Below are 15,424 nucleotides of genomic sequence, written 5' to 3'. Positions count from 1 at the left end.
TTCATTCTTCTTTTTTTTTTATTGGTTGTTCAAAACATAACAAAGCTCATGACATATTATCTTTCATACATTTGATTCAAGTGGGTTATGAACTCCCATTTTTACCCCAAATACAAATTGCAGAATCACATCGGTTACACATTCACATTTTTACATAATGCCATATTAGTGACTGTTGTATTCTGCTACCTTTCCTTCATTCTTCTTTAAAGCCGATTACTACTCCAACAAACATATATACCACATTTTCTTTATCCATTCATCTATTGAAGGGCACCTAGGTTGGTTCCATAGTTTACCTGTTGTGAATTGAGCTGCTGTAAACACTACAGTGGCCACATCACTGTAGTGTGCTGATTTTAAGTTCTTTTGGGTATAAACCAAGGAGTGGGATAGCTGGATCTAATGGTGGTCCCATTCTAAGTTTTCTGAAGAATCTCCATACTGCTTTCCATAGTGGTTGCACCAATTTTCAGTCCCACCAGCAACATATGACTGTACTTTTTTCTCCACACAGTGAGCAAAATATGCACACATCTTACCTTTGAAAATGCATAACTAATTAGAACAAATAAAAAATAAAACATTATAAAAATGATTCTGTGGAACTGGGCATGGTGGCACATGCCTGTAATCCCAGCAATTTGAGGCTGGTGCAGGAGGATTGCGAGTTCAAAGCGAGCCTCAACGGATTAGCGAGACACTTAGCAACTCAGCGAGACCCTATCTCTAAGTAAAATACAAGAAAGGGCTGGGGATGTGGCTCAGCAGTTAAGCATCCCTGGTTCAATCCCTGGTACCAAAAAACAAAACAAAACAAAACCTTCTGTGGGCTGGTTGGAGTGCCCCATGCCAATAAGTCCCAGCTTCTCAGAAGGCTGAGGCAAAAGGATAACTTGAGCCCAACAGTTTGAGATCAGCCTGGGCAACATAGTGAGATACCATTTCAAAAAGTATACACACACACACACACACACACACACACACACACACACACATACATTCTCCAACCTTCCTTAACAATGTCTCCTTTCTCTTCCAATAACATTTGCTTTAATATATCAACTACTTCCAATAAAAATTGTGAAAACAAAATTGTTACCAAAAAAGGCATTCAGCAGCTTCTGAACCTGAATATTGCTGCCCACAGTGCGGTACAAGCCTTCTGTCTTGATGCCTAGGAAAAGAAAATCAGGTTAGTTTTGTTTACAGAATTAGAACTTCCATCTCCTCCTGAGTACTTCCTTTCTGTTCTTGTACACAAGAGTCAGTTCCGAAGCATCTCCTCCTAATCATCCATACTTTCATTTGCACTGTACCAATTTCCCATTAATCTGAAGAAAAGAGAATACACCACATACTAAATAGAAGCACATGCTTAGGTGAGTGGCAGCAGATAGGTTAGAATGGTGTTACTGCATTGCAAAGAACTTAGGGTTCAACTGAACAATGAGGAAATATCAACCCTCACATTGCTCCCAAGCAGCGTTATAAAGGAGGAGAGGTTGGAGTATGGCGGATAAGAAGCAAAAGGTCATTCTCTGCACTGAGAAAAAAACTGAAACAACATTTCAAAGTTTAAAGAGGCTTGGTTCATATTCTACACCAACTTACATTCTAAATATCTTCTGAAGAAAGCCAACAAGTATCATCAACAAGAAACCATGTTAATTTCACATGTGCCTAAGTTTAGCTTGGCCCCATCAGCTTTTCAACCAGTATGATATTTTGTTACCATTGTTGCTGTTTTGTTTGTTTGTTCGTTTTGTTTTCTCTTCTCTTTTCCCTCCTTCCTTTCTTATTTCCTTTCTTCTTTCTTTCTTTCCTTCCTTCCTTTTCTTTTCTTTTGAATCCAGGGGTGCTCTACCACTGAGCTACATCCTCAACTCTTTTGATTTCATATTATATGACAGAATCTCCCTACATATAGGGAGCTTGTGATCTTCCTGTTTCAACCTTCCAAGTTGCTGGGATTATATCTATATTATAGCAGAAATTGAAATCTTGTTTATCTACAATGCCACCATAATAACATTGCTTGAAGGTACTAGATACTATTTCAAAATACCTTATAAACCATTTGATGTGATTTCTCTTTAAAAACAAGAAACTACGAATTATGCAAATATGTCTGGATAATGTTTTTAGAATTTGTTGAAATTATGCAAATTGTATCCAGTGCATAAAGTTTCTTAGTAGTTGTCATTCCCAAGAATGGTCCTGACCAATAGGTAATTCATTACTACATTAGAGAAATAATGCCAGGATAAAATGACAATGACCAGATTTAAACAATGTCAAGACTGTGGTTCAGATCTTACCTTTAGTCTCAATGATATTGATGCACTTCCTAACAAACTTGAACCCCACTTCATTCAGTTCCACTGTTTCAAGCAAAGGAAAGTAGAGTTAGATCCTACTACAATGGACACCTCCTATCAGACATTCAATGATCATGCTAAGGGACAACACTAAGAAAACTAAGGAGTTTTTTTTGCTCATCTCCAATCACCTTTAAATAGAAAGATCCTTTTATTCAGGGAATATCTAGAGTTTTAACTCTTATAACACAAAATATTTTTATTGAGCCCATTGCATTTTGTCTGCTTTAGGCATGAGTGACCTCAAATGTGAAATGTTAGCTCAGAAATACACACGATTTCTATCCTGTTCTAGAAAAAAAAACACATAATGTGTTTCTCTACATCACCACTACTATCCCCATCATTTGCTAAATGAACTGACTTCCTTAGTTCAATCAACAGATGATTTTAAAAATAAAGCTGAATTTCATTTCACACAGAGGCATCCAACATTCAGTGCTGCATCATTAGTACATAACATTAATGTCAGCATTCAGTATGACTGGGACAGCCTACAGTTTATAATGTCAGTAGAACAGAAATTTGAATGACTCACTTTCTTCCTGTTTTGTTATGGGGCTGTGGTAGATCTACAAAAGAAGAGAAACAGAAAGAGTCATGGCTATTGTGAATCACTATAGGTAAGCAGGGCAAATATTGACTCCAGGGCTGGAACAAAAAGGAAAGTGGGCTAAACAGAATCATCTTTGCCCAGATCCTGAGAAAATAGTTTCCCAATCCCTGAAAATTGTGCCAGATTTTATTACTGTAACTGAAGCAATAGTCAATCCATCTTAGACATTTACTTTATATAAAGCTTAGAGCATTTTTATGATGGAGCTAGAAAGCATGAAAAAAAAAGAAATGATTTTTTCATGGATGCCTGGGTAATGGCCATTAATGCTAAAATTTAAATGATTTTTTCAATACCAAACTCCATTCCCAAGACTAATTAATGGATTTTTCTCTTTGCAAAGGCAAGAGTCAATCTGAAACAGATTCATGTTTTTACCAAGATTTATCTGAGATATATAGATATATAAAGATATAGATAGAGATAGAGAGATAGATATAGATAGATAGATAGATAGATAGATAGATAGATAGATAGATAGATATAGATGGACAGAATACCTTTATTTTTTAGAATTTTTTTATGCAGTGCTAAGGATTGAGTCCAGTGCCTCACATATGCTAGGCAAGTGCTCTACCACTTAGCACAATCCCAGCCCGCCCTGAGAAGTCTCGAAATACACATTGTGGTAACCATGTAATAGCCCTGAAAGGAGGTTCTTACTTCTTGAAATCTAGTAGTACTGGTTCCACTGCTACCTCATTAGGACATCTTTAGCATGCCCTTTTCATTCTCTAGATTTCAAAATTTCTATCAGTAAAATGATCAGGATTAGAATAGATGTTCTCTCAAGCCCTGATCCTTGATGCTCTAATCAAAGTGATGCACATCATGTGTAAAGATCAGTGGCTTGGGATGTTTAGTCAAGTAGCAACAGTATTAGCAATGTGAGGCTGCAGGAAATAAGCCCTTTACAGGTCATCTGTTAGAGGCCTCTTTAACAGCCTCTTCTTTCAAAAGAAACTTTTCTGCATATGTTGTATATACCTATGGATAATTCAGTGAGAGAGATTTCAGAGCTGACCAGCCTTTCAGGCTGCTTTAATAAACAAGACATTTATGAAAAGTCTGCCATGATCAAGTTAGGTGAGGATTCATATTCAGTGGGCCCATGTTCTAAAACCATTCTCTGCAAAGGATTGCCTGTATCCTTCCATCTTTAAAAACCTAAAGGAAGAACAAGTGCAGGCGAGAAAATTAAGAGAGAAATTCTAGTGCTTAGCTGACCACCTTTCATCTTCCTCAAGAAACTTCACAGGCATCAGGTTTCAGGAGGTGACTGGAAGGATGACAGGCCCTTGCCTACATCCTGAATGGCAGTCCTCATAGTAATACTTCTCTCCTGCTACCTGCTGGATTACAATAAATGCAACCTGGAATCTGGTTACTCATCTTACTCACCAGGGCACTGAGGACACAAAGAAAGAAAAACCTGAAATGCATTTCCCTTTGTGGTTTGTTTTTGGCTGAAATAAAGCAAGGATTCTAGACTGTATACAAATGTTTTTGAATTTCAGTAGCTTTGCACCTATCCTTCAGATCCGTGAGAAGCAATGAAAATGAGTGTAATGCATAAGAGTTTACAGAAAAGTTTTCATTTGATTTTTCAAAGTAACCCTGTGAATGAAAATTATTAAATATATTAAAGCCATTTTAGTGAAGAAAAGAAAACTGAGTGTCAGAGAGGTAAAATAATTCACCCAAGGTCACAACAATTTAATCATAGAACCTGGACCCAAATCCATGCTTTTGTGATTCAAATGTTAGGAGGCTGATATAATTTATTTCATAAATGCTACCAAAAGAAATCTACTAGAAAGAGACTGAAAATAGAATGCACTTCAGTGATTTCTGATTTCTCATATTGGTCTTTTTAGGAAAATGTATGCACTTTAAGAGATCACTTGTTCATAACCCACTTGAGTCAAATGTATGAAAGATGATATGTCATGAGCTTTGTAATGTTTTGAACAACCAATAAAAAAAAGAGATCACTTGTTCACCTGCCTAATAGTGTTCTAAATGGAGTATACTGGGATACAAAATGACAACTCTATCTCCTGCAGTAGTTGAACCTTGAAAGAGAATATGCTGAGGGCTGGGGATGTGGCTCAAGCGGTAGCGCGCTCGCCTGGCATGCGTGCGGCCCGGGTTCGGTCCTCAGCACCACATACAAACAAAGATCCTGTGTCCGCCGATAACTAAAAAAAAATAAATATTAAAAAAAATTCTCTCTCTCTCTCTCTCTCTCTCTCTCTCTCTCTCTCTCTCCCTCTCTCACTCTCTCTTTAAAAAAAAAGAAAGAGAATATGCTGAGCTAGGGGTGAAAATGGAAGAATAAAAATTGTTTTGAATAAGTGATTAATAAATGCTTATTTACAGCCATAACAATTATTTCTATTCTTCTCTATGAACACATATTAATAATATAATTTGGGAAAAAAAGCTTATTACCCTTTCTTAAGGTATTATGATGGGCATAGATAGCTATAGTCTAACATTAGAGCAGGGAGTTCGATGCCTTCTCAGAAGGTGATCCTAGCCACCTCTGGAATTCAAGTTACTTTACTTATTAAACAAGAGATGGGCAAGTTATAATTCCTTCCAGCTCTAACGATTTCAATATGAATTAATTGTCTTAGACCTACCAACACCACTAGAGGGCACTCATACATTGGACTACGTTGCTGAGAGTTTCCTAGTATCTGAGGCAACTTACAGGTTCTTTCCCATCCATAGCTTCCATCCATAGCCTTCTGTTAGCTTCTGAAAGAGCCTGCAGAGTGATGGTACCTGGTCTGAGGGGAAAAATGACAAGTTTAAAGCAGATATTTGCCCAAGGGAATAGAGTCTTGTGATCTAGGTTCCCTCGCTTCCCTGGGAAGTGTCCCATTGGCAAGCCACGGTCCTACAGAATTCTAAGTTTTCAAAAAGTAGTTTGTTTATTTATCTATCTATCTATCTATCTATCTATCTTTCTGTATTTGGGACTGAACTCAGGGGCACTCCACCACTGAACTACATCTCCAGCCCTTTTAAAAATGTTTATTTTGTACATGGTTTAAGTTGCCCAGGTTGCCCTCGAACTTGTAATCCTCGTGCCTCAGACCCCAGTAGCTTATATTATAGATGTACACCACCACTGCACCCAGCTGAAAAAGCTCTTTTACTAGAACAATAATGAAATGTTAGACAACAGTAACTCTCAGGACCTTGAGGGAGGTGGTATCTTGGTGATTCCATGCCAGGGTTGAGCAAAGAAACAGGAAGGCAGATATTGAGATACCTCACCATAATACCCATGTAAAATGACCCTGTTGTGCTTCAGCCAAAGTAAAGCTCTTTGTGCCTCTTTGGAAGTCAGTCACTTGGTCTACACTCTGCGGGGTGAGTATGTACACCACAGGCACATTCATCTGTCAGAAAAGAACTTTGCTCCTTCTACCACCTTAGATGTCCAAGAAACATTTTCAGTTTGAAAGATTTCAGCAACAGGCAGACTGGCTAAGCTACGGAGGGGGGGAGGCTTTTGGCTGAGAAGCAATCTTATGACGAATAACAACAATTAATATTTCTCGAATGCTTACTAGGTGCCAGGTTCTCTTCTAAGTATTTTACATGCACAAACTCATTTAATTCATCCAGTCCTTCCTGCAGTTACTACACTCATCATCTCTAGTTCATGGAAAGGGAAAGTGAAGCCCACAGAAGCTATCCAAAATCACAAAGCATATAAGTGGTAGAGAAAGGTTTAAATACAGAAAGTATGGTCCAGTAGCCATATTCTTAACCACTACACTATAAAGCCTCTTCCAAATGGCAGTTGGTTTCAAACTCAATTATATTCTATTTACTTGCTAACTGCTATGATCTGAATATCTTCCCAATACATATGTTGAAAAGTAATCACCCATGTGACAATATTAACAGGTGGGGCCAAGAGGAGGTATACACCCTCAAGGATGGGATTAAGAGCCTCATAGAAGGCTTCATGGAATAAATTCCTTCCATTCCCTTCATTTTGCCTTGTAAGAACACAATAATTGTTCTCTACAGAAAATGCAGAAAAAAGATGCCATCTTAGAAGCAGAGGTTTGGCCCTCACCAACCTGCCAGCAATTTCATCTTGCACTTCAGTTTCTAGTATTGTGAGAAACAAATTTCTGTTGTGTATATTATCCAGTCTCCAGTATTTTGTTATAGCAGTATGAATAGACTGAGACATTACCTATACCCGGAGATACCTCAGGTTTGTATATTCTTTATGATTTTTTTTAACTTTCATGACCAAATTGGAAATTGGGATTGACCATACTATTGTAGACATAAAGTCAGCTTGCAATCTCTCTCTTAGTTCCTCACACTTCTTCTATGATCAGATGAGACTTCTCTCAGAGGAAAAGAATCATAAGAACAATGACAAGAGACCCTGGACAAGTCATTTGGCCTCTCTGGACCTTTGTTTCTTTATCTGTAAAGGGTTTTAGAACACATGAGCAGGGAGTTCCTTTCCAGTGCTGATATCATGGGATTCCTGTTCTACCTACCCTTCCATGTCTTACTTCATTAAAATACCCCTTAAATGGAAAGCCAAGTGGCCTTTAATGCAGAATCAACTGAAAAACAGAACTTGGTTCTATATACAGAATTCTTCCGAGTTCACCTCTCTCAGAGGTGAAACACCCATCTTTTGGATATATCTTGTGGGGCTCAAAAGTGTAATGCTCTTTGTAAAGATAACTAATCATCTGAAATCCAAAGTCAAAAGGAAGGAAAACAAGCAAATGAACATCACACATAAAAGCAAACACTGCAGAATATATATGCTTTTAGAGCCCTCCTGGATTTCAGAATCCCTACTGGGGAAGTTGAAAAGTCATTATTTGTCCTCTCTTGACCTTATAGAGAGGAAACATTTGGAGATTATTGGATGTGACCCAAAGAAGAATTTAAAGAACAATATTACTACAAACAGAATGACAAAGTATTAAAAGTACTAAGTTCTAACTGAGACTCCTCCACTAATTACCTTTATAATTTCAGCCCTTCCATCTGGAACCAAAAGGCCTGTATGATATTCAGGAACAGAACCCCAGACTCTACCTTTTGAGTAGCTGTGTAACCCAAGTTGCTTAAATTTTTCATCCCCCTGGCTTCCTTTATGAGCAGAGGATAACAGCAGCCCCTATCTCATGTGACTACAGTGAGAAATATAGGTAATTATGCACTTAAAAGGCTGAGAACAGTTCCTGGCACCTAGTAAATACTTGGCAAAAGTTAGCAGTTGCTATTGTTGTTATGATTAAGACAGTCTGATGTGCTATGAGCTTGGGCTTCCAAAAACTGGTTAAAAAAACACTCAAATTTTAGAAGTTTACCCTCTTTTCCTGAAATAAAAAAAAGAAACTTGCTGGGCACAGTGGCACACACCTGTAATCTCAGTGACTCAAGAGGCTGAGGCAGGAGGATCACAAATCTGAGGCTAGCCTCACAACTTAGTGATACCCTGTCTCAAAAGAAAAAAGAAAAAAAAAAAGGCTGGGGATGTAGCTCAGTGGTAGAGTATCCCTGGGTTCAATTCTCAGTAGAAAGAAAGGAAAATGGAAAGGGAAGGGAAGGGAAAGATAGGAAAGAAAGAGAAACTCAAAGAACACTTTTCTCTGTTCTTCAGGGAATATGAACAGTTATATGATGCCTGCTAAAAAGCATAACTCCATTCCTTACATGGCATTAAGTACCTAGGAAAGTAGATGCCATACATCTTAGAAAATTTCACTTGCAGAGAGGTCCTCATCACCTATTCATTATTATCTCTAACACTCTATTTCACAGCATGTTCATTCCGTTTATGAAAGATAATGGCACAAAATAACAAAGGGCATGGGCTGTAGGTACTCAGAGACCAGGGACTGAGGTCAGCCTCTCCATTTATAATGTGGCTTTAGTTGGGCAACTTAAATACTTAATATTTCAGTTAAATATTAGTTAAATTTTGGGGGTCTCAGTCTTTTCATCCATAACTTATGTTTAAGGGACTAAATGAGGGATTTTTTTAAAGTATACAATATATGGAAACTAATATGACAGACTCATCAGAATTTCAATTCCTGGGATCTAGTCTCAAAATTCCTTAGCATTCTGGGGAAGAGAAAGGATATTTAAAAATAAACACCAAATGTATTGCTTATCATGAGCTATGCATAACACAATGTACAAGAAATATAAAATAAAATAAAATTGGTCTCAGCCTCTAACCTCAGGGCCAAAGCAAAACTGCTTTTTGTCAGGGAAACTCTTTGCATGTAGCTTGTGATTTTTTCTTCTTTTTTAAATTTGTTCTAATTAGTATAGTTTGTAAACTTAAACTGAAATGGAATCAGAATGGAACTAGACATGGAAAATTTTAACACTAAGCACCTTGATGCAACATAACCAAAGACACTATAGGTTCGTAAGGGGAAACAAGAACCTGCAATCATTTTTCCCTTCTAACTAGGCTTGACACTGTCAGGAAAATAAGTGACAGTCTCATGGTTACTGGTAACTACATTTACTATCATAGTGATACTATTTTTAACAAAGAAGTCATATAGATACACAAATCAAAATTCTGAGAGTCCCATAATAACATCCCAATTTTCAAATAGGGAAATAGACTAGTAGTTACTTATTCCTGGGAAAGAAAAGCGTCCTCACATCTTAGTCTAATCTTTATAATTCCAGTCACTATTTTTGTTCATATATTATAATTCACCCATCAAGGTCCTTTCTAGCAAACTGAACATTTTTCTAGATTCTACTCTACAGACCAGGGAATCTATAGAGTCTATACTCTATTACTCAGTAGATTAAAATAAAATGTAGAAACATGTTTATTCAGTCAAATTTTTGATCAGCCTCCCAAAGCAGGCCTTTTTCCAAAATAATGTGAAATACTTTAATTTTAAAATTGAAAGGTTAAATTCTCCTCCAATAAAATGGTTCAGATTCAGGAAAGAAAAAAGAAGACAATTGGAGAAAAATATTGGAACCAAAGTCTCAAATTTGCATGCCATGTCTTGCAAGCAAAGCTGACATGATAAACTATTCCAGTTGACATAAATAACTGCAAAATAGAGAAAGTCTACAACATTTTTGCACCAAGTGGGCAACAAGACTCCCCATGGTACCTCCATCCTCCACCCCATCTGCCTTCCCTCAAAGATGTGTGCCAATTCACTCATTTTTATTATATTGAGAGATTTTTAAGAGATCAAATTTGTCATCCTATCCTTTTTGCATCATCACCAAAGATGGAACTTTCACACGTGTGACAGCAAATTAAAACCTAGGAGTGATTTTTTTTTTTTTTTTTTTTTTTTTTTTTTGCCCAAAACAGGTAAGGCAAATGTGCCTGAAGCATGTACAGAGAAAACCAGCTGTGGGCTGATCAAACAGGGATCTCTGTGAAAGGCAGACAGAAAAGCTGGGATGACACTCTGTTTCAATACACTTGCTCATTTGCATCAAGAGATGACAGAGGAAAAATAAAAGACCTCCCCAGGCTCAGCATCTGGCACATGGCAACATTGCCAATTCACCAGCATAACTTACCTTTCATTAGTTTCTATATCAAAACAGAACCTCTTGTCAATAGACTCTGTCTTCCTTCTCACGCAGTATTTCAGGGTTAAATCCAAGGGTCCCTGATATGACAGAAGGATTAACATGTAATTAAAAAAAATACACAGGAACTTCTTCCCCCTGCAGCTTCCTTGGTATCATTTGGAAGGCATCTGTGAAGGCAGCAGGAGCCATGTATAGACCCACTGAAAATCCTGTCCCTTTGAACAATACTTGCAGCAAGATGGCAGATGGTTTCTCCCTGCTCCACAAATGCATGGCTGAGATGAGAAAATGCTCAGGGCAGGCAAGCACTCTTTTCCAAGCATAGTGGATTAAATAGAAAGCTCAATATACATCACCAAAGGGCAGTGTAGGAGAAATGGATTATCTAAATAGCATTAAGTATACAAAATAAAAATTTCATGAGACCTCTGTGTCAGGAGGCTGTAACAAGGTAAGTGGCTTTTGAAACCATCCTTAGAATGCCAGAGAGAAAGTTGAGCAAAGAAACTTCATTAAAGTGGCAGATGAAAGAGGGAGGACAAACATTTCTAGTCCCTACCCCAGGCTCTTGAGGATGACAAGAATCATAAAAGCAACCTCTCCAATAATAGGGTGAGTCAGAGAAAAAAGCAAATTTTGTATTTGTTGAGGTGGCATTTGATGTTCCACATGTACAGAACAGTGTGGCTCAGCTTAGTCTGTGGGATTTTAAGCCACTGAAACCCACTGTGTCTACAGACTAAATCTTCCCTGTCCTATGTTTTTCAGTTTCCCTCAATCATTTCAACACAGACAGTGTGTGTGTGGTACAGAAAACAGAAGTAACATTTATTATCTACAATGTCCCATATTATGCTGGTAGTTTAAAACCAGCTTTCTTCACCACAACTATCTGAGAGAAGTGAAGTTCAGAGAAGTAAAATGGCTTACTTGAAGAAACCAAAGTTAATATAGTGGAAATAGCAAAAAATTAGGAATCTAAGACCTAGAGTCTTATCTCAATTATGACATTTGCGAGCTATGTGACCCTGGGCGAATTATTTTCCCTCTCTGAGTCTCAATTTCACAATCTATTAAATGGCAATATTTGCTATCTCAAATTCAGGAACATTGCCCAAGTACCAGATTTGTGCCTATGCAACATGCCATCCAAACCAGCCTATATGTCTAATCATCAAATACATCTCTCTCATTGCACACTCAACTCCTTGCAGGTCAATACTTTTTGCTGTTCCTGTAACTATAAACCCTCAACTCTAAATCCAATATGTCTTCCTTATTCCAATACTTGGGATGCTACCTATTAGTCTTTCAAGATGAGCGAAAGACTCATGCACTCACCTCCCTCTTTAAACTCTCAACTACATTAGCTTCAATAGCATTGCAGTTAGGGGCCTATATCCTGCCCACCACTTTGGCCTCCCCCCACAAGTTTGTCCCATCAGTGCCAAAATACTCATTCACATGCATATCATGTTTTTTTCATGACTCTACAATTTTACATATATTGTTGTCTCCACCCAAAATGATTTTGTCTGGTTTTGCCTGACTAAGCTCTTACTTAGTACAAACTGCATTTCCATTTTAATTTCCTCCAAAGTCTTTCCCCCAACCCCATACATTGCCCACCCCATGCTTTGCACTTTATATCAAACTTTCCTGTTTTGTGTCTAACACTCCCACTTGAATGAGAACTCCTCAAGGACATGGGCATTGTCTTATTCCTCTTTCTATCGCTAGCTCCTAGCAAATAGTTAGTGTTCAATAAATGTTTATGAGCTAAATTATTGTCTTTGTCACTCTTCTGATAAAGAAACTGAGACTGAGAAATACTTTAGACAAGATCAAAAAAGTAAGTAGATCACAAAGCCAGGATTTAAACCCAGTTTTGAGACTCCATATGTAGTATTTATTTCTTCTACATTGGAAGAGAGGGGATACAATAAAATACTATTTGGAAGGTGATCAGTAAAGTCAATGGTACAACACAAATGAGAGTTGACGGGCTGAGATGTAGAAGACACTAGTAAGTATTATGATCAGAACAAAGGCCAATTCCTCCATCTCCAAATTGGAAAAAGAATACCTACTCCACAGTGTTGCTGAGAGAGTATATGAGGCACAGAACAGAACATGTGTAGCTCAATGTTTGGCACACAGCAAGTATTCAAGAAAGTGTTATTTTGGTACTATTATTATTAGAGCATCATTTACCTCTATTATTTACATTTCAAAAACAAAGAAGTACCAGGAACTATACCAGAGAATTAACAAGAGGAAATCATTTCCAACTCCAATTTGAGGAAATTGAACTAACTACTCTTATGCCCCATACCCCCACCTTCTAAATGAGAAACTGAGTTCCTCTTTGCATTCCAGAAAGAATCCCTCACTAAAAAAGTTTATGCTGACACTATTGCGGTTTTATAAGAAGCCATTCAATGAAAAGGAAAGAGGGAAACAAAAACTAGGGGGGCTTACTCGCATCTGCCCAGGAGGAAATGAAAGTGGAGTCTGTTAAATCTATCTTAGGCTTTGCAATATGTACATTCAAGAAGGAAATAAAAGGCCTAAATGATAATACTGTCTATAAAAGGAGTTTGAATATCCAGGATTTGGAAAATCATATGTGTAGAAAAATAAAAGACTGCAGGCAGTGTTGCTCATAAGCACTTGCCAGTCAGATACATATCAGCTAAGTTTTGACTGACTTGGAACAAATTCTGTGCTGCAACATGACATGAATTTAGTGGAACTGTGCTGAAAGATACTTCAACAATTGTCAGGCTAGAAACTGAAGATTGGTTAGAAGTCATGAATGAGCAAATGCAAGAATAGTAGCATGAATGGTAGAACGGGAGAGGATTCTAGAAGTTAGGTTTGGTACATGTCCCCAGAGTTCAATCCCATCTCCAAACCATATTCAAGGCAAAGTGACAAATACTATGGTTAAAGAACATAGTGGACTGGGAGGAAGCAGTTTTCAATCAAAATTCCAGACCTGTCTCATCTTATATAAACAAGTCTCACAAGAGAGATCTTCCATAGAAAATTCTTACCCACCTTAATTGGGTCTTCTTGCACTATTTTCAATGCTGACAAGTGATTATTAACGTGCTTCCAACAGTTTGAAAATACTTAAAAATCACACACTAATAATCTCATTGCTCAGTGAAGAACAAAAATGATGCCATGACTACAAGCTTATTAAATATTTCCCCTTCTTTTCATATGTTGTATTATTAAACCTTCCATATCTGAATATATCTAAATCTATCACAGTTTCAACACTTTTCCAACTGTTTTCCTATCAACAGCTTACTTTTTTGTGATTTTAATTAATTATGAGATTTTGGGCGGAGACAGTTAAATTAAAAACATTTATCAGCAGGAAAAAATCATGCACCAAGACCATTATATAAGCAATTTACAGAGGAAATTGACATATTAAATTTCTTTAAAATATGAACAATTGTATTGACAATCAGCTTGAGAAACATCCACGGTGTGTGTGTTTGTGGATATGATGTATAAAAAATATCAGGTCCTTGCAGGTAAGTAAACTATCTTCTCAGTGTTTTAAATTGATCTTATCATTTTGAGGCAGTGGGAAAAGATTTGAAAGGCAGAAGAAGAGATATTAGATAAAACTTGAGTATCACATAGAATGCAGATTTAGGTTTTTTCAACTGTAGGCAACAGGCATACTCCTCTCAAAAATCAATTCTGGAAGTTGATTCATAAGATTGCTACTTAAAAGAATCCTGGAGGTGGGGACAGTTCTCCTCAAAATCTAAGGGAGATCAGTACAAAGAAGGGTCCAAGAGGTGGGATGCAGAAAGTGATATTGACCAAATTATAACATTACATCATGTGTATGTATAAATATGTGACAAATCCCATCATTGTGTAGAACTAAAATGTACCAATAAAAATTGTAGAAAATAAACAATCCAGTAGTAGAGCCTTCTTAAAAGCAATGCATCTCTACTTTTGCATATTTTCTCTGTACAACTAACAGGCATTTGTAATACTAATAGATTGAAACAGAACAGACACTTTCAGAATGCCTGCTGAAGTTAATTAAATTAATTGAGTAATTTATGTATGTTTGTTTGTTTATTTAGGTTTTTTTAATTTTTTTTTACCGAGCTGAATGATATGTGGCCCAATGTAAACTCAGGCCAGGGAGAATACATAGAGAATAAATTCATATGACTGTAGTAGACTTGATTATGTGACACTAAGTCCATATATATTCTTTCCTGAGCTGTAGTCACAGATGCATCTCAAAAAATATGGCACAAAAAAGAACCAACCTGCTTAGCACCTGGCTTTTGTTCCATAGGTGTCATGGTGAGTGTTTTGGTCTCTTTCTCATAACGGCAATAGTATTTCACCCAGGATATTCCCAAGGCCCCTACAAAGACAGGCAAAAGTAAGCTAACAGAATTAGGATTTCAGCTCTACAAAACAGCAGCTGTTTACAGGCTGCTCATCACAGACAGATCCAGATGCAGCACTTCCCTTCCCCTGAGCTCCAGCCTTACCTAGCCTCCTGCCCACTGTATATCTGGAGATGATAACCTTACCAACTTCTTTTCAGTTGCTCCTGGCTGGCTCCAAACCCATTCTCCCTGCCATGTTCCCATGAATGGAACCACCACACATTCCAGAATCTGGAACCTTCTATCTTCTGCTCCTCTTTCTCTGCAAATAACCTCCATTTGATTTGTCGTTGGGCCGTGCCCCTTCTATCCTCCACATGTCTCTCCTTCAGCTGCCTTCCATCACTTTTAGCACTGAATTATTGAAGGTC

At 37.5% G+C, this 15,424-nt stretch overlaps 1 protein-coding gene across 3 annotated transcripts in view; it reads right to left on the bottom strand.

Annotated features, from left to right (window-relative positions):
• Ophn1 (oligophrenin 1) overlaps positions 1-15,424 on the bottom strand; it is a 370,997-nt gene that overhangs the window by 168,764 nt on the left and 186,809 nt on the right. For all 3 annotated transcript variants that reach the window (XM_077106704.1, XM_077106703.1, XM_077106705.1), the window contains 6 exons: positions 14,925-15,025; positions 10,591-10,682; positions 5,717-5,795; positions 2,920-2,953; positions 2,322-2,384; positions 1,103-1,177 (listed from right to left, as the gene is read on the bottom strand). In XM_077106704.1, coding sequence (XP_076962819.1) covers positions 1,103-1,177; positions 2,322-2,384; positions 2,920-2,953; positions 5,717-5,795; positions 10,591-10,682; positions 14,925-15,025 — 444 coding nt within the window. The remainder of the gene's footprint in view (positions 1-1,102; positions 1,178-2,321; positions 2,385-2,919; positions 2,954-5,716; positions 5,796-10,590; positions 10,683-14,924; positions 15,026-15,424) is intronic.

The sequence above is a fragment of the Callospermophilus lateralis genome, chromosome X, assembly GCF_048772815.1.
Source record: "Callospermophilus lateralis isolate mCalLat2 chromosome X, mCalLat2.hap1, whole genome shotgun sequence".
NCBI classification, from domain to species: domain Eukaryota; kingdom Metazoa; phylum Chordata; class Mammalia; order Rodentia; family Sciuridae; genus Callospermophilus; species Callospermophilus lateralis.
Note: the sequence above shows the minus strand (reverse complement) of the source record. Positions and strands in the feature narration are given on the sequence as shown.